General features: G+C 47.7%; 1 protein-coding gene across 1 annotated transcript in view; it reads right to left on the minus strand.

Moving 5' to 3' along the window:
• Positions 1-9095, minus strand: part of Cda (cytidine deaminase) — a 27260-nt gene extending 18165 nt beyond the window's left edge. Inside the window, exon 1 of the mRNA XM_031376938.1 lies at positions 8891-9095. Coding sequence (XP_031232798.1) covers positions 8891-9044 — 154 coding nt within the window. The 5' untranslated portion in view covers positions 9045-9095. The remainder of the gene's footprint in view (positions 1-8890) is intronic.
• Between the last annotated feature and the right edge of the window lie 18823 nt (positions 9096-27918).

The raw sequence follows: 27918 nt of genomic DNA on the forward strand, positions 1-27918 counted from the left end.
ATATATATATATACATATATATATATATATACATACATACATATATTTTTTACACACACATATCTGAGATGAGACGGTTAGTATACCATGGCCTCAGTAACTGGGCATGTGCCCACCAGGCCACTCCAGAGCACCCTGCCTTCCTTCTCCATGTCAGTGAATCCTTTCATGAGCCAGGCAGCATGGTACCCTTACGACTCCCTCTTACAGGAGGGAGGAGCCCAGGGATCCAGGGATGCACCTGCTGGTCTGCTCCATCTAAAGGACTGTGTTAATTTTCTATGGCATTTATTTTAAGCAGATTTATGCCAGGGTGGGACGCTACCACCACACCAGCAAGCAAAGAGGCTCCTAATAGGGAGACTTGCCCCCGAGAAGAAGTCAGAGGTAGAGGGCAACTACGTGTATTCTCTTTCCAAAGGGATCTCAGAGGTAAAAGGGACAGTCCCCACCCCCTCGACCCCTCTCTCCTTTCCTTCCCTCTCCCATCTTGTCTTCCAGCTTTGTTACGATGCTCAGGTTAGTCTTAAACATCTAGACCCATATTTAAGTTCCTGCCTTGGTTTCCCAACTAGCTGGGACCAGAGGCACAGCCTAGCCCACTCACTGGAGAGTTTCTCTTGAAACCCCTCTCCAGGAGCTTAAAGTCCCCGGGTTTCCCCCTGTTGAGGTAGACTCTCCTAGCTTGCCGGTAACTCACAATCCTGCCTCACCATCCCACCGCACCTGATCCTGCCTTACTTTTTGAAGCAGGGTCTGTCACTGAACCTGGAGCTCGCTTGGCTACCCAGGCTGCTGGTCAGCGGACCTCCAGGGATCCACCTGCCTCTGTCCCCAGCACTGGGGTTTCAGACATGCACCACTGGGCCTGGCCTTTTTCTGTGAGTGCCGGGAACTGAATGTAAGAAACAAAGGTAATTTTATGGTTGGGGTCACTGCAGCATGAGGAACCATATTAAAGGGTCGCAGCGTTAGGAAGGCCGAGACCCAGTGCCTTAGGTGGTGGCTGCAGAATTGGTAGGAACCACAAGCGTTGTCCCAAGATCCTTTTTTTTTTTTGAAGATTTATTTATTATTATATGTAAGTACAATGTAGCTGTCTTCAGACACACCAGAAGAGGGAGCCTGATCTCATTACGGATGATTGTGAGCCACCATGTGGTTGCTGGGATTTGAACTCAGGACCTTTGGAAGAGCAGTCGGTGCTCTTACCCACTGAGCCATCTCTCCAGCCCCCAAGATCCTTTCTTATGCTGCGTTGATCTGCTCTCTTAGAGCAGAGGACAGAGATACTCCTGAAGTATGCCCAGGGCTCCTAGTGGTCCCCTCTGCTTCCCTTTTTACCTGGCCTCCTATGACAGTGGGGGAGCATCTTCCCCGTGAGGCAAGGATGGGTTCTATCTCCCTGGCCTGTCAGTTTCTCACTCCTGTCCTGTGTGGACCCCTGTGTCCATCCTGCCCCAGCTCTCTTCCTCTTCTCCCTCATCCCCCGCCCCCTCCCCCATCTCTCTCTCTCCTTACCTGGAACTGCAGAAGGCTGCCAGTTTGTGAATCACAGCAACATTATTGTAGTTCTCAATTACCAGCCCAGGTGACCCATCTGTGAGGCCCTCAAGGCAGGGTAGAGAGTAACAAAGAGAGTGCTCATTTTTCTCTGAGGTTGCTCACAGCAAGGCTTACTTTTGAATGGCATGGGATTGCCTGCTGCTTGTGCAAAGGGAAGCTGCTGGGAGCCAGAGATTTTGTTGATTGGGAGAATATCACAGAGCTGAGCAGGCACACCTTGCTGTTAAATTACAAACTCAGTGTCTAAAGTGGACCATGCCCTCTCTACTCAGCCCGTGATGCTCCAGTTCCCTCAAGTTGCCTGGGGACCCTCCCCCCTACCCCTCCCCCGCCAAGCTGACTGAACGGGCCCTGCTTTTATGCACCTGGCCCTACCTCCAATATCAGAAGGAGATCCAAGATTTCTGCTAATGTCTTCTGTTTGCTCACCTCTGAGCAAAGTCAGTCTTATCAGAGACAGTTAGAGGAGCCCAACTCTGCCTAGGCCAATGGGGCAGAGGCCAAATACTGTTAATGTCTAGGAGATAGTTAGGTATATAAAGTATTAGTGCAAGCTTGAGGAATAGAATTTGGATTCCCAGCACCAGTGTAAATGCTGGGGGGGAGGGTTGCTATCTGTAACCCAGCACTCACTCAGGAGGCAGACATAGGCTCTCCACAGCAAACTAGCTAGATTTAGAATGTGGTGAGTCTGGGTTCAATTGAGTGACTCTCCCCCCAATTATTAAGGGGACAGGGAGGGAGGAGGGCGCCTGATGTCTGCCTCAGGCCTCCACATGTACATGATCAGGTTTATAAACGTCCACACACACAACTCACACAAAGGATTTCTCTGTGTAGCCCTGGCTAGAGAGATCTGCCTGCCTCTGCCTCTGAGTGCTGAAATTGAAGGCCTGTGCCACTAGGCTACAGCTACATACTTTTTTCTTTTCTCTTTCTTTCTTTCTTCCTTCCTTTCTTTCTTTCTTTTCTTTTCTTTCTTTTTTTTTTTTTTGTGGTTTTTCAAGACAGGGTTTCTCTGTGTAGCCCTGGCTGTCCTGGAATTCACTCTGTAGACCATGCTGGCCTCGAACTCAGAAATCTACCTGCCTCCACCTCCCAAGTGCTGGGATTAAAGGCCTGTGCCACCACTGCCCGGCTTACACACTTTTTTTTTTAAACCGCTGAGATTGTTAGTTTTGTATTAAGATGTTGGGTCTCTTCTGGAAACCTATTTTTTTAAAAGTCTTATTTATTTTATGTATATGACCTATATATACATATATGACTTATATGCCAGAAGAGGGCATCAGATCCCATTACAGATGGTTGTGAGCCACCATGTGGTTGCTGGGAATTGAACCCAGGACCTCTGGAAGAGCAGCCAGTGAGTGCTCTTAACCACTGAGCCATCTCTCCAGCCCTGGAAAGCTGTTTTGATGTTTTTGTTTTTTTTCTGTGAATGATACCCACCACTCAGCAGGCCTTCCCTTCTTGGCAGCAGTCTTGAGTAAGTGACCCCTCAGAGAAACCTGCCCTGGAGAGGCACAGCCTAGCCTAACCACACCTACTGAAGGCCTGACTCTTGCTCCAGCTCCTGTTCCGGCTCACAGCTAGAAACTTTTACTCCAGGAAAGACATGTCTCAGTGAACTTTCAGACAGATCCAGCCTCCACTCAAGGACAACTACAATGGCAGCCCAACACAAAACTGTAGCCTTTTAAGCATTATGAGATTTGGGGGGCTCAGTAGCTGTGTGCTAACCTTGAAGAGAACCATGGTTCGGTTCCCAGCACACACATCAGGCAGCTCCCTCAGCCTGGAACCCCAGGTCCAGGGGATCTGATGCCTTCTGACTTTGTTGGGCACTTGCAGTCATGTGTTCATGCCCACACACAAACATGTAGACACACAGACAGACAGACAAATAGACAAATACACACAATTAAAAATAAATCTTTAAAAAAATGAGATTTTCTCTTTTTTTGCAGGGTGGTGGTAGTACATGCCTATAATGTCAGCACTTAGGAGGCAGAGGTAGGTAGGGAGAGGAAAGAGAGAGAGAGAAAGAGAGAGAGAGAGAGAGAGAGAGAGAGAAAGAGAGAGAGAGAGAGAGAGAGATTTGTATGTGTTTTGCTATGTAGATGACCATATTTGTTTGTGTTGTGGAAAGGTTGGCCACACCTGCCACTTGAACCCCATCCAGTAACTTGAGCCACTCACTGCTGGTCTGGACCTTTCAGAGGCTCAAGTCCCAAAGAGGGACACTCCCTTAGTGACTAGGAAGGCTTGTGATTGACAGATGGGAAGGCTGAGATCTGTCTTCATAAAACCTGAAGTGGTTAATGTCGGTATGTTTCAGTTTGCATGCCACACCCATGAAATTAGCAACTTGCTCAGGGCTCTGTCAAAGAAAGTCTATTGAGGGGTCTTGGTTTTGTTTTGTTTTGTTTTTTGCCTGCTTGTAGTGTTTAAGGTGGGTAGAGACTCTTGCCATTGTGGGTGGAGCATGTAATGAATGCAAAGAGGAGACAAAAAAAAAAAAACAAAAAACAAAACCAAAAACCATGGCTAGAGAGTTTCAGAGAGATGTTGGGTGTGGGAGGCAGAGGCGGGGTCATCTCTGTGAGTTTGAGGCCAGCCTGGTCTACAGAGGGAGTTCCAGGACAGCCAGGGCTACACAGAGAGACTCTGTCTCGAAAACTAAAACCAAATAAAATGAGTTTCAGAGAGTAGAAGCTTGTAGAAAGCCAGGGATGGAGCGCTGCCTGCCTCAGGCATCAGAGTTCCAGGTGGCTGACAAGCCTTAAAAGGCCAACAGTGTGGACGCCCAAGGCTTGGGAGCCATAATGGCAGCTGGCGCTTGATGACAGCTGATTACAGTGACTGCTGTCACAAGCCAAGGCAGTCACTAGCTCCTGAGTACTAGCTAGGCCACTGGCCACTGGCCACCAAAGCCCAGAGCCATAATAAGCCTCCACTGTGAGCCTCTGAATCTCTGGGTCTCTAACTTCTAGGATGTGGCACCACAAGTACCTCAGGACTTGAAGCACTAAGCTGGTGGGTCAGCCTGTCCACGACACAAGCTTTGGGCACTAGAGGGCCCAGAACTCTCAAGATCAAAGCCTATCCCTGCTACTCACACTCTTCTACTCCAGTCACATCCAAAATATCAGGGATAAAATCCTGATAAAGGATAAGAGGCAATAAGTCCCCAAAAGGGGTTCTGTGCCTCCTGGATATTCAGACAGTCGCGGTATCCCCTAACTCAGACGTGTTCCAGATTAATCTTTCCAGTCATCAACACGGCCATAATTAGGCATAAAGGTACCCCAAGAAATGACTCGTAAATGGTTAAGATTGGACATTGTCTCCTGGCCGACACAATGTTTCCAACTATCCTAGTCTAATACATACTAGAGAGTAATCGAAGGACTTCCACTCAAGGACATTAGCTAGAAGTGTTAGGTCAGGTCGGAACTCCCCACTGCCTGCCCCGGGCTAGAACCAGAGAATTAACAGGAAACGCTAGATTGAAATCTCCTGGTCATTGCTTCCAGTAGAACCAGAGAATTAGCCTAGGAATATCAAAATACCTCAACAGGGAGGGCTCCACTCCTCCTCCTCCTGCTTCACACCTAGCTACCAGACCCTGCTGACCTTGGTGTGGGTGTCACTTTCATACGTGACTTCAGTCTTGTGTCTCCTGCTGTAACCCCCATCTGCCTACGTGATTCTTGACATTTGCCCTGCTTACTGTATGCTACTTAAACCTGCTTTTCACTAGCACGAGGACTGAGAGTAGAAGAAGGACTTGGACTAGCACTTGGACTCGCACTAGGACTCAGATTCATGCGATTCGTATTTCCCTGGGCCCAGAGCGCTTGGGCCCGGGGGATGCAGTACCAGTCCAGAGGAGATAGCTGCTGCTTTAGACCCAGTATGTTTGAGATAGCCTCAGATGTACCTCAACTATTGAGCTGCCAGATTTACCATCTCTCTTTTGCAATGACTGTAAAAGTCTGATGCCATTTTTAAGAAATACATTTAGATCTTATACTTCATGTGTTGTCTCTGCCGTCATTTCTTCGCCTACGCCTTGTCGACCTGACTAGGACCCCCGTTTCTCCCGCAGGTTGAGGGAGGCCCAGATTGGCCGGCATATCCCTCCTTGTCTATTTGAGATTTCCATCCCAAGCAGACAAAAGGACCCCTCCGCTCAGTGCTAACAGTTCTGCACATCCACGATGAAGCAAGGATCTGCCCAAAGAGGTTGGGTTTGGAAGGAGATCTAAAGTAGGGAATGGAAAGGCAGTAAGAATGAAGAGCCAAGTGTCTGGAGAGATGGCTCACTGGTTAAGAGCACTGACTGCTCTATCAAAGGTTCTGAGTTCAACTCTCAGCAACCACATGGTGGCTCCCAACCATTTGTAATGGGGGTCTGAGGCCCTCTTCTAGTGTGTCTGAAAGATAGTGTACTCACATTCATAAAGTAATGCATCTTTTTAAAAATGAGAGTTATCCTGAAGGATTAAATGTTTAAATGTGAAAAATTAGCCTCTGAAATTATTTAAAAAAAAAAAAAAAGAATGAAGAGCCGAACCTGTTCCCCAGTGGGTAGAGAAGACTAACCTGCCAGGTAACAGAAAGCAAGCAGAGCTACCATGACAGTGGTACGTGGTATACTGGGTGTGGTGACACACACCTTTAATCCCAGCACTTGGGAGGCATAGGCAAGCGGATCTCATTGAGTTTTCTGGTTTACAGAGCAAGTTCTAGGACAGCCAGGACTAGATGGAGATACCCTGTCTTGAAAAACAGAAACCATAAAAAAGAAAACATTGTAATGATAGGTACTTAGTCAGGTGCATGGCAGTGCGCGCCTTTAATCGGAGCACTCGGGAGGCAGAGGCAGTCGGAAATCTGAGTTTGAAGCCAGGCTGGTCTATTATTCCAGAACAACCAGGACTACAAGCAGAAACCTTGCTTTAACAAACAAACAAACCTGCTGTGGCCCCTGAGCTCCTGGGCCAGCCCGCCCTGAAAGTGGAGCTACCCTGGAGGTTTTATCGCTGCTGAGAGAAAGCTTCCTGACAAACGCACACAATGCTCATCTGCCTCCCTCCAGCACTGGCTATGGGATTAAGAGAGATCTACAAAGGTTACAGAGTGCATCTCATTCTTCTGAACCTCCTGACTTTGCTCTTGGTCCCTCCTTTCATCCTACGGGTTGTCTCTAACACCTTCATACCTCCTCCTCTTTCCTCCTCCTCCTCCTTCTCCTCCTCCTCATGTGTGTGTGTGCACACGCATCTGTGTGTGTGTACATGCATATGGAAGTCAGACTGGGTCAACTTCAGGTATCATTCCTCAGGCTCCATCCATCCATCTTGTTTTTTGAGACAGTCTCTCACTGGCCTGGAGCTTACCAATTAGGCTAGGCTATCTGGCCAGTGAGCCCTAAGAAATCATCTCGCTCCATCTACCCAGCACTGGGATTTTAAGAGAATGCATCATGCCTATTTCTGCTGGGTCTGGAGATCAGCACTTTACTGACTGACAGATCATTCCATCACTCTTTCCTCTTCTTCCTATTTCCACAGTCCTGGCCCAAGCCACTTACTCATATACTCCACAAACCTCATCTAGAGATAACTTGAAATAGCTTCAGGAAGTCCCTGAAACTGACTAGATTCACTGGACCCCCCCCCCCCGCCAGAGTAAACCTAAAAGCTCAGAGTCTCTCTCAGATGAAGGCAGCTGAGCTGCAGTAAAGACCCAGACCAGCCACGCTGCCTGATAGAGTGCTACAACAACCAAGCCCTCTGGAAAGGACCCTCTCCAGCCTCTTGAACTGCCTGCAGACTGTGCAGTGAGTTCCAGGTTCGCAGCTTTGCGAGCTGTCCCCCAGGCTGAGGTGGACCTTGGTGATACAGCTGGGTTGGTTTTGAGTCCTTTCTGCTCCTCTAAGTAACCCCTCACCCATACTCCTGTAGGTGTATCCAGCTGGTTCACCAAGTTGGACTTTGGAGGTGTTCGTACTTCGGTCTGTTGTGGGCTCCTTATCTGGGGTGAAAAGACGTGTGGTGCATCTCCCCAGGAAAAGTTTTGTCACACACCTGGGTGATTCCTGAAGCCCACAGAGGATCAGTCAACATGGCATACAAAAGGACACTGTAGTTGTCACCTGTCCACACCATGTCCCAACTGAGCATGTCCTTAAGTTTACCAAGCTCCCTGGTTCCCTCCCTCCCTCTCCCCTCCCTGCCTCTCTCCCTCCTCCCTCTCTCCCTCCTCCCCTTCCTCCTTCCTCCCTCTCTCCCTCCTCCTTCCTTCCCTCCCCCTTCTCTATCTCTCCCTCCTTCCCTCTCTCCTTCCCCTTCCCTCCTTTCTCCCTCTCTCCTTCCTCCCCTCCCTCCTTCCCTCCTTCCTCTCTCCCTCCCTCCTCCTTCCTTCCCTCCCCCTTCTCTATCTCTCCCTCCTTCCCTCTCTCCTTCCCCTTCCCTCCTTTCTCCCTCTCTCCTTCCTCCCCTCCCTCCTTCCCTCCTTCCTCCCTCCCTCCCTCCTCCTTCCTTCCCTCCCCTTCTCTATCTCTCCCTCCTTCCCTATTCTTTCCCTCCTTCCCTATTCTTTTCCCTCTCCTCTTGCTTCCATAAACCCAGAGCCTTGTGTATGTGAGCAAGCACCACACCATAGCTGCAGCCCATTCTGGCCTACTTCAGCGTTTATAAACATGAGCTCAGGGCAGATCCTTGTTAACTCAGTACAGACTGCTGGATTCCCAGACGGTGCCTGGGTCCTCTCCTCCAAAAACAAACAAACAAACAAACAAACACAAAGCTCTGTCTTCCTAATGCCATTCCTCACCAGCCAGCCTCAGCATCCCAGAGGGCAGAAAGGTGGGGCTTGGGGAGCTCCAGCCCGGGGTCCCATCACCAGTGCCTCCTGTAACTTAGGGCTTGTCTCTGGCCTCAACTTCTTTATCTTAAAATGGGTCTAATCTAGGTCAGAAGGTCAGAGAAAGAACTAACTGATGGGCAGGTGAATACTACTGATGGGCAGGTGAATACTGGGCACACAGGACATTCAGTAAGTAAGCCGAGTCTCCTGCCCGCGGGTCTCGGGTGGTCTTCATTTTGGCTTCCCCCTCTAGCCTCAGTGCAGATTCCCTTCCCCGCTCGGGACGTCTAAGAACAGAGAGCCACTGTGTAGAGAAGCAGTTGAGTGAGCCCACAGCCCGGGCAGGAGAGGAGCAGTGAGAAGAGGACCACACTGTTTCTCCTCTCCACCTGTACCTGGGCCCCATCTAAGCTGCCCCAGAGGGGACTCCGGCGCCAGCCCTTACCAGAGAAGATCCTCCCGTCCCCGGTGAGCAGGGCAGCCCCCACAGGGAAGCGGCTGTAGGGGCAGTAGGCTGACTTCTTGGCTTCACGAGAGGACAGCAGCAGCCGCTGGACGTGCTCGGGCTCCACGGCACAGGAGGGGCGTTCCTGGGCCATGTCGGTCCGAGGAGGGTGAGCTGGCCGCTGCAGAGGAGAGGAAACCGGTGCTGGCCGTCTGCCTGCACTGGCCAGGAGAGGTGGCTCCTCCCCATGGGTGTGTCCCTGCGCTAGACGGAGACCTGGAGGCTGGCTCCCAGGCTGGCGGGATGCCGCCCAGGACTTGGCAGCAGAGTCCCCCAGGGCTGGAGCCTGGAGGATATGGCGTTTACGACTGAGCTGGAGAGTCCCATGGTGGACCGGTGAGACAGTGTCCCTAGTGAGACAGTTTCCTTTAACGACTTCACTCACTGTCAACACAGATCTAGAGTGGGTCCCAGGGCGGGTGCCACGTCAGTGGATGGTTATAGACACACCAGTCCCAGGGAGGAGGATTCTGGGTGGGTCTGTGTGACACCTGAGGTCAAAGCTCAAAGGATTCAGAACCCTCAGAATATTTAATGGCTTGTTTTTTAAAACCGAGAGAAGGGATCAGGCTGAAAGTTCAGAACTTGGGCAACCATGCCAGCGTGCCAAGTTAGAAGGTATGCAAACCCTGGGAAACGTCTCTGTTTTCAGTGATTTGGCGTCATTTCCTTCCTGTCCTAACCTAGCCATTAAAACCATCTCAGCTGGAGGGAAGCAGGGTCCTTCCTTCCTCCCTTCCTTCCTCCCTTCCTTCCTTCCTTCCTTCCTTCCTCTCTCTTCATGGACGTTGTTTGAGTTGGTAGTACCGGAAATGGATTTACATACCACCAGTTATCTTTTTCGCACACACAAATGTTAGCGGTTCCTTGACAAACGTTGGCACTTCCCCCTGTCTACAGTGGGGGGTAGCAACAGAAGTGCAGGAGCTTTGGATTAGAGTGGGCTGTGGCTTGGATTCCAGGTATCTGTTTATTAGCTCTCCCGTGGAGAGCTGTGCTACTTCTCCAAGCCTCAGTTTCCTTATCTACAAAATGGGTGCACAGTAGGCAGTCCCGTCCTATGGTTACTGGGATGAGATGATAATACGGTCTAGGGAGCCTGTGGGGAGAGGATCTAGAAGTGGTGCATGGGAACACTTCAAACAAACCTGCTTATTGTCCTTAAGTGACTTGGACAAGTCCATGAAGAGTGGGCCGGGACAGCAACCTGTGCAGGTCCAAGTATCCGCAGATGGCCAGCATGCAAGGGTGAATCAGCAACTTCTCTGAGAGCTTGCTTGGTGCTGAGGACTGGGAGAAAGAAGGCAGGAGAGAGCCAAGAATGGGGCAGCATCTCCCCATCCCCCACCACACCCCACAAGTAGGCACCTTTGCTCAAGAGTCTAGCAACCCTGCACACAGGACCCTGAGCTCCTAGCCATACATAAATGAAACCCACACCTGGCAGTGCCAATGCCCACTGGGTAAGGTTTGCTTCATTTCTTCTCCACATCTCCCTCCATTAGGTCCCCCCTTCCACTCTATCCAGACTCAAGAGGCTCTTACCCCCCAAACTCAGCCGACCCCAAGCACCTAGCCCTCCAGTTGCTCATTCTCCTGGGTGGGGACTTTCAGTGTGAGGACAGGTCTGTGGATGTCACTGATGCAGGACTTTCTCTCAAATGTTTAGGGGGCAGGTATAATTACCATTGGGAAAAAGGTGGTGGTCTCTGCACAGCAGGCCTGGCATAGAATTCAATGTGTGGTCTTCTCTATTCACCTCACCCTGAGAAGATCAAAGGGCAGGAAAGGGCCTGGCCAGAAGGCTCAGCTGGTAAAGTGCTTGGCAACCTGAGTGAGAGCCCAGAAGGCAAAGGTGGGAGGGAGAAATGACTCTACAGAGCTGCCCACTGACCCTCGAGTGCATGCCATGGTAAGCATGCACCTAGAGTCACATAGCACAAACAGCACACCTGCTCATGTGCACACACACTCGCGCGAGCACACACACATTGTAGAAGGATTCCTTTGGCCTTTTTTGATCCATGTTTTTATCTAAGTTTGTAAACCTGAGCAATACACTTCAGAAACAACCTTATAATGTCATATGTTAAAGCTGTTACAATGAAAATAGGTATGCCAAAATATTTTCACCTAAACCTTAAATCCTTTGAGCAAGGTAACTGTGTTCACTCAAAAGCTGCAAAATATCACATACATACACACACACACACACACACACACACAGAGGGAGAGAGAGAGAGAAAGAGAGAGAGAGAGAGAGAGAGAGAGAGATATGCTTAGCTTGCACTCCCTCTTGAGTATGTACTATAATCCTTTCCTCTTAAAAATATTTCATGTTTATTTTTTTAAAGATTTATTTATTAGATGTAAGTACACTGTAGCTGACTTCAGACACCCCAGAAGAGGGCGTCAGATCTCATTATGGATGGTTGTGAGCTACCATGTGGTTGCTGGGATTTGAACTCAGGACCTTCACAATAACAGTCAGTGCTCTTAACTGATGAGCTATCTCTCCAGCCCTCATGTTTGTTTATTTGTTTATGTATTTATTTATTTATTTTGGTTTTTCGAGACAGGGTTTCTCTGAGTAGCCCTGGCTGTCCTGGAACTCACTCTGTAGACCAGGCTAACCTTGAACTCAGAAATCCACCTGCTTCTGCCTCCCAAGTGCTGGGATTAAAGGCATGTGCCACCACCGCCGGCTGTTGTGTTTATTTTTTTAAGGTGTATTTATTTATTATATGTAAGTACTCTGTAGCTGTTTTTCAGACACACCAGAAGAGGGCATCCGATCTCATTATGGATGGTTGTGAGCCACCATGTGGTTGCTGGGATTTGAACTCAGGACCTTTGGAAGAGCAGTCAGTGCTCTTAACTGCTGAGTCATTTCTCCAGCCCTCATTTATTATTTTTAATATAAGTTTTTGTGCAGTGTGTCTATATGTGAGCATGTGCATGTGAGTGCAGGTACCAGTAGAGACCAGAAGAAGGCGCTGGATCCCCTGGCTCTGACATTACAGGAAGTTGTGAGATGTTTGATGTGAATGCTGGGAACTGAACTGAGATCCTCTGGAAGAGCAGCAAGGTCTCTTAAGCTTTGATGCATCTCTGTAGCACCTGAGCTGTCTTTTTGGTTCTTATCTTCCATTTTCTTCTTCACTTCTATCCCTCTCTTCCCTGTTTCTGTCTCTACTCCTTCATCCCTTCAGTGCTTAATCCTAAAACAATCTTAAAAACAGCCTGTGGTGGTGGCACATACCTTTAATGCCAGCACTTGGAAGGCAAAGGCACTCAGCTCTCTGTGAGTTCGAGGCCAGCCTGGTCTATAGAGTGAGTTCCAGGACAGCCAGGGCTACACAGAAAAACACTGTGTCTGAAACAAAACAAACAAGCAAACTTTTACAAAGTTAAACTGTTGCACACTGACTCATCCTGGCATAAATTATTTTTGCCATAAACCAAGACCTGGCTGTTTCTGAGGAGAATTCTGAGGAGAGTGCCTCAGAGTCCATAGCTGGCAATACTGAACTGTGCCCTTCCTTCTGCTGAGAACCGCAGCCCTTGCCAGGCCCAGCTCTGCTCTCCTGGAGTCCACAGCACTGGGACGCTGGTGACTGCCAAGCTAGCGATAGCCTTTGACGCCTTCAAAGCTCTGAACCTGAGCTTGGTCATAGATAGAGACTATACCCATGGCAACTGAGCAGTGTAGAGACTGGGAGCCAGCAATGATGCAATGGTTCTTCATAGAAGGGAGTGGGATGTCTGTTGAATGGAGCACGAGCGAACTTGGCAACCTGCTTAGGAGGTAAATCATAGATCAATAATATTATCAGAATTTTCTAAATACTTTATACTTTATACAAAATTAAGGAAAGTCAGTTGCCTTGATGGAAGAACAGGAATATCTAAGGAGAGGTTTTTTCTTCTTTTCTTCCTTCTCTCTCTCTTTCTGTGTGTGGGGTGTGTGTGTGTGTGTGTGTGTGTATGGTGTGTGTGTATGTGGTGTGTGGTATGTGTGTATGTGGTGTGTGGTATGTGTGTATGTGGTGTGTGGTATGTGTGTATGTATGTGTGTGTGTATGTGTGTATATGTACGTGTATGGTGTGTGTGTATGTGGTGCGTGTATGTGTGGTATGTGTATATGGTATGTGTGTGTGTGTGTGGTGTGTGTATGTGTAGTATGTGTGTATGTATGTGTGTATAGTATGTGGTGTGTGTGTGTGTGGTATGTGTACATGTATGTGTGTGTGGTGTATGTGTGTGGCATGTGTATGTGGTGTGTGTGTGTATGTGTATGTATGCGTGTGTGGTGTGTGTGTGTGTGGTATGTGTGTGTGTATGTATATGTTGTGTGGTATCGTGTATATATGTGTGTGTGCTGTGGTGTGTGGTGTGGTATGTGTGTGTGTGTATGTGTGTCTGTGTGTGGTGTGCTCATGCACTCATCCCTAGAGAAGGACATTGGATGTCTTCCTCTGTCACCCTCCCACCTTACCCATTTGAGCAGGCTCTCCCACTGAACCTGGACACTGTGTTTTGGCTAGGCTGGTTGGTGGCCAGGTCTCACCTACCCCAAGATGAGCTTGAATCTCACTCTTTGACATCTGTTGATTAATTGGCTGGTTGGTTGTGTGTATGTATAGAGGCTGTGTGCCACAATGCATGTGTGAAGCTTGTGGGAGTTGGTTCTCTCCTTTCCACCATATAGGTCCTGGGGATCGAACTCAAGTCATCAGGCTTGGCAGCAAGCACCTTCACCTACTGAGCCATTACAGTGGCCCAACAGTGGTGAACTTAGGAGGTTTCTTTCTGTGTAAGATATGAAGCAGTGGTCAGTGTGTTCTTGTAGACTTTATGCTGCCACCCTGATGTGATGTGATGGTGTGTCTGGTCTTTTATGGTCCCTCAGGGAAGACACATACCATGAATCAATGCAGAAAGGACACAGAGCAGATGTTGCTGCAAGAGTGGGAAGGGACAGGAAGACATTATCATATGTTCAGTGGGTCGTGGACCCTGGAGGAAAGCCTGAGAGTTCATCTGTCTTTGTCCCTGTGACATCTGCTAACTGGTGTAGAAACTTGTTGGCATAAGCTGTCAACTTATTACAACCTAGAGTTACAGGAGAAGGCAATCTTAATGGATCCAGATCGGATTGACCTGTGGGCATGTCTGTGGGGGAGTGCTTTGAATGCTAATTGATATATAGGCAGAACCAGCTCACCGTGGGCAGCACCATTCCCTAGGCCTGAGCTATATAAGAAAGCTAGCTAAGCATGAGCCTATCGCTTTCAGTCTCTGCTGGAGTTCCTGCCCTGACTTTCCCTCAGTGTTGAACTGTGACACATGAAGTGGGAGCCAAATCATCCCTTTCTCCCCTCGTTGCCTTTGGTCAGTGTTTTGTCACAGCAACAGAAGGGAACCCAGAACATTGTTTTTGTTTGCTCCTGGACTTCCAGGCTCTCAGTTACCCCAGAACTGCAGAGAATCTGGCTGGCCAGGGAGTGGGCCTGTGGATCAGACAAATCAGATAATTCTTTTTGTTTGTTTGTTTGCATGTTTGTTTGTTTTTGAGACAGGGTTTCTCTGTGTAGCCCTGGATGTCCTGGAACTCACTCTGTAGACCAGGCTGCCTTCGAACTCAGAAATCTACCTGCCTCTGCCTCCCAAGTGCTGAGATTAAAGTCATGCGCCACCACCGCCCTACTAATCCTTTTCTTTTGGGTACAGAGCTCCTTCTGGCTTCAAAGTTAGGATAACAGTGGAGTCCCCACTGATGAGGTAGGATTGCCTGGGTCAAAACTCTGCGCAAGAGAGACAGCCAGCCTCTTTTATTTTGCTTCTTTCAAGGGAAAAGCCCTGGTGGGCTGCCAGTCTTTGTCAGCAGGTACTGGCAGCACGAGCCAATCAGAAGCCCCCTCTTTCTGCTGAGTTGGTGGGAATGTGTTTCCCATTGTGACTGTTAATCCAGGGTGTGACTACTGTTGATAGCCAGCTTCCTCTGGTCCAGAGAGCATGCATGTAAACAACCACAAAGACGTAAGGCTAAAAGAGGGAGAGGAAAACTGTCTAGCCAGGCCGGAAGGCATACTTGCCCTTAGTGAAGCCAATACACGCCCTCCTTCCTTAGGCCTGTTTGAGTTTTTGGCTCTGTCAGCCTCATAGCTTTGACTCATAGACTAGCTCCTAGGATTACTTTTTTTTTTTTTTGAAAGATTCCTGCCCCCGAATTTTTTGTGTGTCTGCGCCTTTTGTGGGTGTGTGGATACACACAGAAACCAGAAGAGGATGTCAGATTCTTGGGAATTGGAGGTAGGAGTGGTTGTGAGCCACTGGGTATGGGTTCTAGGAAGCAAACTCAGAAAGAAAGAGCAGCCCGAGGATAGTGAGAACCAAACAAGCTGAGCTACATGTGCCTCTTAGGACGGTGCCTAGTGGCAGCAAGGATTCAACAAGTGTTATTTCACGTTATAATGACGGCTGTGTGACAGGCCCTGCTCTGGGCACCACCTAATGACGAGAGGTGCATTTCAGTAAAGGAGACAGAAAATCAACGGGTGCGAAAGACGGTAACACACAATTAGGACCTGTGGCAATGCTGAATCGTCTAGAGGGAGGGGTGGGCTGGGTAGGCTGGGAAAAGTTTCTAGATAACAGAGCCCAGGAGGAGTCTTAAATGATGGGGGCAAGGGTGTTTGTGGCAGACAAGGTGGGTGTGGCGGAAGATGCCATCAGAGTCTCCTGGTGTCTTAGTCAAGGTTTCTGTTCCTGCACAAACATGAGCAAGAAGCAAGTTGGGGAGGGAAGGGTTTATTCAGCTTCCACTTTCCACATTGCTGTTCATCACCAAAGGAAGTCAGGACTGGAACTCAAGCAGGAGCTGATGCAGAGGCCACACAGGGATGTTACTTACTGGCTTGCTCCCTCTGGCTTGCCCTGCTTGCATTCTTATAGAACCCAAGACTGCCAGCCCAGGGATGGTACCACTCACAATGGGCCTTCCCACCCTTGATCACTAATTGAGAAAATAAATGCCTTACAGTTGGATCTCATGGAGGCATTTCCTCAATTGAAGCTCCTTTCTCTGTGATAACTCCAGCTTGTGTCAAGTTGACACACAAAACCAGCCAGTACAACTGACAACCTTTAGCCACGCCCTGATCGCTCCAGCTTACATAGGCAGTTCTGGACATCTAGGGGCCAGACTATCAGGGCCCTAACACTTCCTGGAGGAAAAGGATCTCTAATATATATTTAAAAACCCCTAAACTCAAGGAGAAGACAGACATTCTAATAGAAAAGCAGGCAAAACCTGAAACAGGCCTTCCACAGAGCAAGCCAGAATGATGGCTCATGCCTGTGCTCCCAGTGCTTGGGAAGCTGAGGCAGGAGGATTACTGAGAGTTTGAAGCTGGCCTGGGCCATAGAGACACTGTTTCAAACAATAAAACAGGAGTCTTTCAGGGCTGGAGAGATGGCTCAGTGGTTAAGAGCACTGACTGCTCTTCCAGAGGTTCTGAGTTCAAATCCCAGAAACCACATGGTGGCTCACAACCATCTGTAATGAGATCTGATGCCCTCTTCTGGTGTGTCTGAAGACAGCTACAGTGTACTTACATATAATAATAATTTAAAAAATATCTAAAATAGGAGTCTTTCAAAAGCTTTAAGCCTTCAAACTTAGCCACATGAAAATCAATCTGTATTCTGTAGAGCACTTTGTAGACAAATACAATTGAAGGCTGAAAACTAAAACAGAAAAAAAGAAACAGCAGATTTTCAACAGTGCATTCAGTAATTTATGGGAAGTCAGTCAGAGACGTTAGGGAAGCACAAAGGGCATGTGCACAGGAAGCGCTTGGTCAACTTCCTTAGTCGGTTTTCACAGCAATGAGTGAATGGGTGTGACTGACCTGTCCGTGTCCATCAGAGCAGCACAGAGAAGGAAACTTAGTAAGTGCTCCACCATTGGGAGGCACTACAGAGGCAGAGGCAAGCAGATCTCTGTGAGTTCAAGACCAGCCTGGTCTACAGAGTGAGTCAAGTCCAGGCCAGCCTGGGGTACACTGTGAAACTCTGTTTAAATATAACAATAAAACGAGGGGTAGCTGGAGACTACAAACTCCTGCCACCTTACTGCGGGGCCATCTGTTGGGAACTTGTGAAATGAGGATGTGTTGACTTCCAGACCTGCTGATTCCAGTCCTATGCGCATGGATCTGTAAGACCACCCACAGGAAGATGCACTTTGGAAAGGTTTAGATCTTTACTGAGAATTGGTTTATTTTTATTTTTTTATTTTTTTACTTTTTAAAAAAAGATTTATTTATTTATTATATGTAAGTACACTGTAGCTGTCTTCAGACACACCAGAAGAGGGCATCAGAATCTCATTACAGATGGTTGTGAGCCACCATGTGGTTGCTGGGAATTGAACTCAAGACCTCTGGAAGAGCAGTCAGTGCTGTTAACCACTGAGCCATCTCTCCAGCCCAAACTGATTTTTATTAACTCTAGTGTCTGTTATCCACTTATCCTGGTACAGTCATAGAATACATTCTCCTCTCCCCAGAGATCTATAGTAGAGCTGGGTATGGTCCAGAGATTGGAAGGTGATGGTCTGAATGAGAAATGTCCCCCAGCAGATTTAGCCTTTGAACACGTGGTCCCCAGCTGGTCGCCTTGCTGTTTGGAACACATGGTTGGTGGCACTGTTTGGGGAGGTTCGAAAGGTGTATCCTTGCTGAAGGAAGTGTGTAATTTGAGGTGGGCTTTGACTAGCTGTGCCCCATTGCCAGCTCTGGAGCTTGCAGATCGAATGATCTGAGTTTGATTCTCAGGACCCATGTAGTGGAAGGAAAGAATTAATTCTCACAATTTTTTCTTTTACCTTCACATGTATGCCATGGTATGTGTTCATCCCCCCATATAAATAGATAGATAGATAGATAGATAGATGTAACAAAAATTTAAAATATTAAAATTGTAAATCCTGCTTCCCTCATGTTGATATTAATAGTGTAAAATTGTCTTTATTTAGGGCTTATCAACCTTTATGGTGCCTTACCCTTTGGTAGTCTTGTGAAACCTAGGAAAACATTTTGAAAATGCCAAAATGTATTAAAATGATTATTAGAATAATTAAAATATTTGTGATATCAGTGTATATAATTTATTTTAAATAGGGACTCATTAGATATCTTGGCTGGCCTGGAAGTTACTCTGAAGACCAGGCTAGCCCTGAACTTACAGAGATGCACTTACCTTTGCCTCTGAAGTGCTGGGCTGAAAGATTTGTACCACCATACCCCAGCAAGTATGAGTACATTTTAATTAATGCAGCAAATAGCATGATCCTGAAATAGGTTTATTAGTTACTGTACTTTGAAGGAGCAGTCAAAGTAAAAAAAATATATATATTTATCAGTCAATAATTTAATCACTGTAATAAAGTGATATGGAAACAATTTATATTGGGGTCAAAGTCACGGGAACTGATAATGATCCCCAGTTACTGCTCACATTTATAAAATCGTAAGGCTGAATGTTTATTAGTAGCTAGTGACATTTTCGTTCCAAATTCATAGATTCCATGGACCCCAACATAACAAAGCTTGTCCTTATTTTTAATCTCTTGGTCCTTTTAAAGCGGATTCTGCTCCAAATGCCATTATTACTGCCTAAAAATAAAAACAACCCTCCCAGTACTGAGGAGGCAGAGCTAGGCAGATCTCTGATCTCTGAGTTCTAGGCAAGCCCCATGTACAAAGTAAGTTCTAGGCCAGACCAGGTTATGTAATGAAAGCTTGTTTCAAAACAAACAAGGCAGACAGGGAGAAATGTTTCATTGTTTAGCAGCATCGGCTCTCACAGAGGAGCAAGGTTGATTCCCTGCACCCATGTGGAACTCACAACCATCTCTAACTCCAGTTCCATGTGATACAACTTTTCTGGCTTATTTGGGATTATCATATTACATTATATTATACACGCTAGACAAATGATCCACCATTCATTCGTTGTCACGTCTGAGCCAAGGTCTCACTAAGTTGACCAGGCTACCCTTGAACTCAGTCTGTAGTCCAGAGAGACCTCAAACTCACAATCCTCCTGCCTCAGTCTTCTGAGTGTCTGGGATTCCAGGCTTGTGTCTGGCAGCCTGCTTCTTTCTACAGTATTAACTTTGCTGCAGTGTACTGAGAGCTTGCGTTGAAGCTATTACAGCCAAAAAAATGAGTGAAGCTGAAGTAAATCCTGGGGTGGAACCCCAGTAAACCCTGGATTTGATGCTGTAGATCCAGGATACTATAAACTCTGGAGTGGAGATGCTTTAAACCTCAGAGTGGAACTGCCGGAAACTCCTTGGACTGACTTAAACCCCACGGGTGGATATTGTAAACCCGGGAGTGAAGAGCAGCCCTCTATCAATAGTCATTCCCTTCAACCAAGCACACAGATTTGAGAGAGACAAACACAGAGCCACAAGGGAGGAAAGAGACACCAGCTTAGCAAGCCAGAGGAGTTGAACCCACCTTGTGGTGGTTTGAGCATGCTTGGCCTAGGGACTGGCAGTATTAGGAGGTGTGGCCTTATTGGAGGAAGTGTGTCACTGTGTGGGTGGGCTTTGAGACCCTCCTCTTTAGCCACGTGGGAGTCAGTTTTCTATCTGTTTTTGGGTGTAAAACTCTCAGCTCCTCCAGCACCATGTCTGCTTGGATGTTGCCATGTTCCCACCTTGATGATGATGGACTGAACCTCTGAACCTGTAAGCCAGCCCCAATGAAATGTTGTCCTAATAAGAGTTACCTTGATCATGGTGTCTGTTCACAGTGGTAAAACCCTAACTGAGACACCTGGTGACCTATGGGATAGGCTAGATTACCCTTGTATCCCATTACTGCTACACTCTGAATTTCTCCTCTGACAGAAGATTTATTCTAAGTGTTAGTATTGGTTTGTCTTACCCTTCAGAAAACTCCAAATAATGGTTTGTTATTGTTAATTATTAGTAGTATTAGTTTTTATCCAAGATGGGATTTCTCTGTGTATCCCTGGCTATCCTGGAACTTCCTCTGTGTACCAGGCTGGTCTTAAACTCAGAGACCCACCTGCCTCTGCCTCCTGAGTGCTGGGATTAAAGGTGTGTGCCACCACAGACCAGCTATTTTTATTATTTGTTTGTTTGTTTGTTTGTTCATTTATGATAAAGTCTTCTATGTAACCCAGGCTTGCCTCAAACCTGCAGCAATCCTCCTGCCTCTGCCTCTGCTGTCCAAGGATTAAAGGTACGCACCACTATTCCCTCCCAGCTTGGTTCATATCAAACATAACTTTATTTCTCTTTCAGTCTAGTACCAACATTGTCTTTAAGAACTCAGTTCCCACATTCTTGTTCCTTCCATTTTTAGATTTGTCTCAGAGTTGGTGAGATGGCTCAGTGGGTAACGACAGACACTTGGCGTCAAGTTTGATGTCTGGAGTTCGAGCCCTAGATCTTACATGGCAGAAGAAGAGTGGCCTTCATCAACAGACTGTCCTTCAACTTTCCAAATGTGCACCATGACACACTGTCCCTAAATTCACCTCAAGCTCCAAGATGGCTACCGAAGGTCTTCACAGACCTTTTCGGAGGAGCAGGAAGGAAAACATGGGGGGAATAGAAGAAAGGATGGACCCTCGTTCTTGTTTCATTGTCCAGAATCTAATAAGCTTTCATCTCATAGCGAGGAAGCTGGGGAAGGTTGTCTTTGGGCTGAGTATGCAGATGGCCTAAATAAAATGGGGGCTCTCTTCCTGAGGTGACCTGCCTTAGTTGTCTAACCTTATTCTTCGCACCACAGCTAAGCACCCATCTGCCAAGAACAGTGACTCAGCCTCCAACATGGTAGCAGGTCCTGAGAGGGCCAGACTGCCATCTGGTGGCCTTCTGGCCACAGTGGAGGCTGTCATTATGGAATTACCCAGATCCGTCCCACGTGGGAGCAGACATTTATTCTGGCTCTTCCAGGGATCCTCGGGACATTAACAAATACCCAGTGTCGTGGTAGTCCAAACAGCATCCCTTCTGAACAGAAGCCCCTGCCCTCCATTTTTTAGCGAAGATGAAAAGGGTGAGCGTGTGGTCAAGCCTGCTGCATATTGTCACCGGAGCTCCCTGTCTTATGTGTTAGGAGCTACTGGAGCTCTGCTAGTTCCAGCTAGGAGACAAACAAATGTATCCGGAATGAAGAATTTGGCATATGTTGCAGCCAGAATCCAGTGCAGTGAGATACTACTTTTCCATAATTCATATCTCAGGGAACACAGAGCTTTGTTCTCTGGCATGGTGGCCTTCATTGTCGACTTCCCACAACCTAGAATCCCTGGAGAAGTGAGTCCGCGGCACATAGTCTAGCTCAGGTTGACCTGTGGGCATGCACGTGAGCAATTCTTTCTTAATCGGGATAGTGGAGGTGGGGAGACCCTTACATCAGTGGACTGCATATTCTGTGTTTGGGGCTTGGACTGGAGAGGCGTAGAGGACGAGCTGAGGAGCAAGCATTCACGCCTTTATTTCTCTCCGCTCTTGACTGTGACGTGACCAGCTGCTTGTGTTCCTGCAGCTGTAGCCGGGAATAGTGAGCTGACTAGCCCCTGCCTCTGCTGAATTGCTTTTTGGTGTATTATTTTATCACAGGGACAGAAACGGAAATTGGGGCACTCCCCTTCCCAAGACCATGTTCTCTGCTTCTTTAGAGGTTCTAGTAGACAAAAAAAAAAAAAATTACATTTCCATCACAGCACCCCCAAAGAGCCACTGGTCTGGAAGTTGAGACTCAGATCTGGCAATTGCGTATTCCTTTTGCTTGGTTGAACAGAGGGAGGGGGAAGGAGATAGCTCTGGGATGAGTTCTAGGTTGGCATAGTAACCAACCCTTCCACATGAAAACACAGAAGAATCTGCCTCTGGACCCTCTGAAACTCCCTGAGCGCTGTCACCTTCCTTGGCTACTTGTAAAAGTTAATAGGGGGTGACACCACCTCAGCATGTCTGGCTCGTGCCTGCCTCGGCTCCCTCCTGAGTCAAGTGTGGATGAGCAGTCCAAGTGATGGCACACCTCAGAGTGTTCAAGTGGCGTGCTGAAGGCCAAGGCTAAGGAGGGGGAGTGGAGGGAAGGATGCTTGCATCGAGGCATGCATGCACTGCTGACGCTTCCTGACTTGTCACGCTCAGATTTCTCGCTGGCGCTAACCTTGATTTCACTTTCCACCATGTCTCTGTCTCTGTCTCTCTCTCCCTCCCCCTCCCCATATTCCTCCCCCTCTCCTCTCTGATGAGGAGGATTTGGGTGGTAAAGTTTACAATTTAGTCCATAAGTATAGATTATCAAGATGGAGTCATGAGTAACTTGGTAATCTAGAGACAGGAATATCGCCGAGGATCCCCTATGTAGAAGCCGGATGCAGCCATCTACGGGATGGTGAATGATCCTGTGGGAGCAAACAATAAAGGTTTCATTATGTTTTCTCAAGCTAAGATCTCTGTACATAAACCTGGCTGTCCTGGAACTCACTATGTAAGCCAGAGTGGCTTCTAACTCACACATCTGCCTGCCTCTGCCTCCTAAGTGCTAGGATAAAGGTGTGTACCACAGTTTAACGTAGTTCTCATTTGATTGACATGCCATGATTACCTTAGGTCTGGAAACACCACTCTGTGATGTTTTCATGGAAGTCCAGGAAGAGAAAATGGGGTGGAAATGGAGGTTGTGGTAAGTGGGCTGTGAGCACATACCAAAGAAGATCCTGCTCAGTCCCGTCTTGCCCCACCCACATCCTCCCCACCTGTCTATACCCCGAGCCCCTGCCGTCATGGCTTCTTGTGCTCTAGAGCCTTGAGGGCTGGGGAAGGCTCTTCCAGGTATCCAGGCAACTAGGACTTCTGTCTCAGCGTGGCTTCTGTCCAGAAGAGCAGACGAATCAGAAGGGACTTGAGATCAAAGAGAGGTGCACTGTGGCAGACAGGATCTGGTTCCTTTAAGGCAGCTGCAGAGAGATGGCCCTTGGTGCCAGGTCAGTCCTGGCTTCTCAGTGATGTGAAGGGCCCTGGTGGATTCATGTCCTGGCAGCTGTCCTGAGCAGCGAGGTTCTGGAGCCGGTAGCAATGGTGGCACCTCTCCTGGCTGGCTGGTTCTGCAGTGAGGTCTAGGGGTGTTCCTGGTTAACTCAGCATCAGCCGGCCTCTTAGCTTTTGCTTCTTAGCTTTTCCCATGCATCTACAGCCAACTTCATTACAGTGGTGCACAGGAGCCTCTCTGCACCTGCTGGGTGGACTGGGACCTGAGGCAGGGCCCTGGGCTGGGTGGACTGGGACCTGAGGCAGGGCCCTGGGCTGGGAGGACTGGGATCTGCAGCAGGGCCATGTTCTTTAGCTTCACTTCACTCTCATCTTGTCTTTTTCTATTTTTTAAAATGAAATGGACATCATTTCTTTAAATTACTTGAAAATTGAGCATTTTCTGGGCCAGTGAGATGGCTTGGCAGGCACACGCATTTGTCTCAAAAAATCTGGTATCCTGAGCTTCGATCCCTAGAATCTCTGTGGAGTTGGAACGAGGGAACCAACTCCATAAAGCTCGTAGGCAGCCTGTTACAAGAACCTCCTCCCCAGGTTCCAGGACTTGGGTAGTAAGATTGGCCTGCTCCACCACTGTCCGGGATTCCCCAGCACCAGGAGTTCATGTAGACCAAGAATTGTACATAGACACAAATGATTATAATATATATAGCATATATAATCACATATATAGTACATGCATATTATGTTATAGATTATATTATAATATAGTATATAATGTATAACATTATATGTACATATTCATATATAATACATATAATACACATATATTACATATGATTAAAACATAGAAACACAATGAAAGTTATTTCTTTGTATTATTCTAACATTATTCATAATTATTTTTCACATTTATGGTAGTTTCTCTAGCTACTTCCATTCTCTCTCTCTCTCTCTCTCTCTCTCTCTCATTTCTTTATTTTTGAGATGTGCTCTCTTGTAGGACAGGATGGGCTGGAGCTTTTTTTTTTAAAGACTTATTTATTTATTAAATGTGAGTACACTGTAGCTGTCATCAGACACACCAGAAGAGGGCATCAGATCTCATTACGGATGGTTGTGAGCCACCATGTGGTTGCTGGGATTTGAACTCAGGACCTTCAGAAGAGCAGTCAGTGCTCATAACCACTGAGCCATCTCTTCAGCCCGGGCTTGAGCTTCTTATGTAACTGAAGCTGGCCTAGAAATTTTTTAAAAAGATTTTATTTATTTATTTATTTATTTATTTATATTTGAGTTGGGATCTCACTATGCTTCTCTAGGCAGCCTGGAACTCACTATGTAGTCAAGGCTGGCTCACAGAGATCTGCCAGCCTCTGCCTCCTGAAGGCTAGAATTAAAGGTATGGACCACCATGCATGACTTATTTTTTTATCTTATGCATATGAAGAATGTTTTTTTTTGCCTGCATGAGCATCTGTGCATTATTTGTGCATAGTGCCCTTGGAGGCCAGAAGAGGGCATCAGAGGCCCCGGAACTGTAGTAATGGATGGTTGGTTGCAGGGGACTCTGTTGTTGCTTGGAATTGACCCTGGGTCCTCTGGAAGAGCAGTCCTCTTAACTGCTAAAGCAACTCTCTAGCCCAGGAAGTGAGTTCTGATGCAACAGACACTTATTAGACACCTTTTCAAACAGTGATGCTCTAAGCATACTAAACAGGAAAGGTTGAATACACTCTGTAGCTATTTAAAGAATGAGTTAGACTTGCATCAGGGAAGCTGCAGAGCTAAGCATGAGGTAAGTGCAAGCATAGCTCTTTGTCGTATAATGTGTCAAAGAACATTTTTTGTGATAATAAACTGCAAAACCTGTATCGTGTGCATGAGGAGGTGGGGTGGGGAAGAAGCGAGGGCAGGTTGTAATATCAACTGTGTAGGTGTGTGCGTGCTGCAGTATGGCAGAATGGGCCATCAACGTTGGCTGGGGGTGGGGGGAGGACACTCACTTTTTTTTCTTATGTATTTACATTTTCTCATTTTTTCAAATAAGAACATGTTGCTTTCATGATCTTGGGAGAGGAACTTAATGAAATTTAATAGATCTCTAAGGAGACTAACATCTGGAGCTGCATCCTTTTCAGACAGATACTTCTCTACCGGGGCCTTGGCTACTCCTTGGATGGTGCTCACCCCATGGCTGACCTGTTTAAAGCAGATTTCCCAGGACTCAGCACCATCCACGCCTCAGTGGGAAGAATTGGGTGGTCAGCCAATGGGATGAAGGCCTCGACTGATGTGGTGGGTGAGATCTCTGGGTCTTCTGGACCCAGATTGAGTCTGGAGATTGAGTAAAAAAGAAAGGGGTGGGAGTCTGTTCTTTTTGATCCCCTAGCTGACAAAGGCTGCTGGAGGATCCCATTGGTCCCCGGAGGCAGGAGATCACAGGCAGGATTATGGCTGGAGGCTGACCACCCCACCTGCTGGGTCCTTTCCCGCCTTCAACTTCAGAGGCAGCTCGGGCCATTCCTCACATGGCGGACAGATGCAGAAATACACCCTACTCCACAAGCCTGTTGTGAACAAAAGAGATGAGGGGGCCCGGGGTGGTTTATAGTAGGATCTCCTTTTCCTAGTTTTCCATCCCTCTCCTCCAGGAAATCCCTGCTACGTCTATTTCCACCCCCTCCCCGGTCTGACTCCACCCCCTTCCCAGGTCTAACTCCAGCCTCTTTCCAGGTCTGACTCCACCCCTCCCAGGTCTGACTCCACCCCCTCCCCAGGTTTCACTCCATCCCCTCCCCAGGTCTGACTCCAGCCCCTCCCCAGATCTGACTCCACCCCCTCCCAGGTCTGACTCCACCCCGTCCCCAGGTCTGACTCATTTCCTATGCAGTTCTGTGCAGCAGATAGAAAATCCTTCAGCCTGGAGTGGTACTACCTGGCCTCACTCCAGCTTTCTTTTGATTTATTTATGTCTTAAGTCTCTAAGACAGTCTCCTGTAGCCAAGTCTGGCCTCAAAGTCACTATGTAACTTCAAGGTGGATATCCGTGAAGTCCTGATCTACCTGCCTCCGAAGAGTCAGGATTACCAGCCAAGCCACCGCGCTTAGCTCAGCAGTCTTGTTTTAGAGCTGCTTTAAAGTCCTCTGTTAGGCCATCCCATAGGGCAGCCTGTCTGAATATTCTCTAAAGTAGGGTTTCCGAGGCCACTGCCCCCAGAAAGGAGCCACTGAGTAGTCTGTGATGTGGAAGGGGACAAGGTTCCAGGACTTGGGTAGTAAGATCGGCATGCTCCACTACTGTCTGGGATCCCCCAGCACCAGGAGTTTATATAGTCTGAGAATAACTCTCCCAGCCAGGCTAACACTCAGAGTGCTCACTCTGCAGCCCTTGCAGAATGGAAGAGGGTGACTGTCCAGGGCTGTGACCGCAGGGTCATTCCCACTCTGCCTGTTGTTCTCGAATTCGGATGGAGGGTAGAGGTGGTGGTGGACTGCATCGCAGGCGATGTGGGTGAGGCAGCGTCAGACCAGGAGTCGTGAACACCTATGAAAGTCACTACTGATTGTCACCTTGACAGGCTCTAGACTCACTTAGGAGACACACCTCTGGACATGTCCTTGAGGGAATTTCTAACTGGGTCAGTTGTGGGGAGAGAGACTATGGGTGATACATGGGCTGGGGCCGGGACTGTATAAAGCAGAGGTGGCTAGCTGAGTAGTGGCATTAATCTCTCTCTCTGACTTCTGATGTAGTGTGACCAGTCGCTATCCCTCCTGCGACCATAGCTTCTCTGACATAATGGACTGCACTTTCAAACTGTGAACCAGAATAACCCTTTGTTTCCTGAAGATGTTGTCATCATGGTAACAAGACAGTAAGCAATACAGCATTAAAGGAAGCCTGTCTACAGAGAGGAGACTTCGATGTTAGATGCGGGGCAGCTGGGATGGAAGAGCAGGTATCCTCAGGAAGAAAAGGGGTCTGGGACTTCTATATCCTATGACTGGCTGGATATTCTATAGTCGCGTGTCTTACAGGCCCTGAAACTTTGTAACAGTCTCCCTTTTCCAAAATTGCTGTTTGATGATAACCCTAATGGTGGGTGGGGCTGGACCCTCGTAGACATAGGAGACAGAAAGCCCAACTCATACTGATCTTGGAGGGGTAAGGTTGTGGGGAATGTAACTTACTGTTTTTTTGTTTGTTTGTTTGTTTGTTTTTCGAGATAGGGTTTCTCTGTATAGCCCCAGCTGTCCTGGAACTCACTGTGTAGACCAGGCTGGCCTCGAACTCAGAAATCCACCTGCCTCTGCCTCCCAAGTGCTGAGATTAAAAGCATGCACCACCACTGCCTGGCAGTAACCTTTTGTCTAAAGGAACAGAGAAGTCAGGACTTGAATGGGGTTGGTGAGAGCCAGGTTTGCCAGGGGACTTGGTATTGCTTCCTCAGTCTCCCATCTTCTTAGCAAAGGCATACCCTTCCACCCTCTCAACAACTCTAGCAGAAAGTGAGCATCTCTTTCCTCAACAGTTTCAGCAAAAGTCCCCTGAGTACCAAATGCGACATCATACTGTTACGGTGTGAATGTGAAGTGTCCACCATAGGGTCACGTGTTTGGACATTTGGTCTCCAGCTGAGTGGCTCTGTTTCATGAAGTTATGGGACCTTGAGGAATTGGAGCCTCACTGGAGGAAGTGGGTCAGGGGGAGGGGGCGGACCTTAAGTTTATAGCCTGACACTATTTCCTGTCTGGTTTCTGCTTCCTGTTCCACTGAGATGTAAAGAAGCGAGAATTTACAGTCTGTGCTCCCAATCCCACAGAGCTCTCCTTGCTCCCCCCGCCAATGGACCCTATCCTTTCAAATTGTTAAACAAATAAACCCTTACGCCCCAAAGTTATTTC

Source organism: Mastomys coucha, unplaced genomic scaffold (assembly GCF_008632895.1).
Source record: "Mastomys coucha isolate ucsf_1 unplaced genomic scaffold, UCSF_Mcou_1 pScaffold18, whole genome shotgun sequence".
Taxonomy (NCBI): domain Eukaryota; kingdom Metazoa; phylum Chordata; class Mammalia; order Rodentia; family Muridae; genus Mastomys; species Mastomys coucha.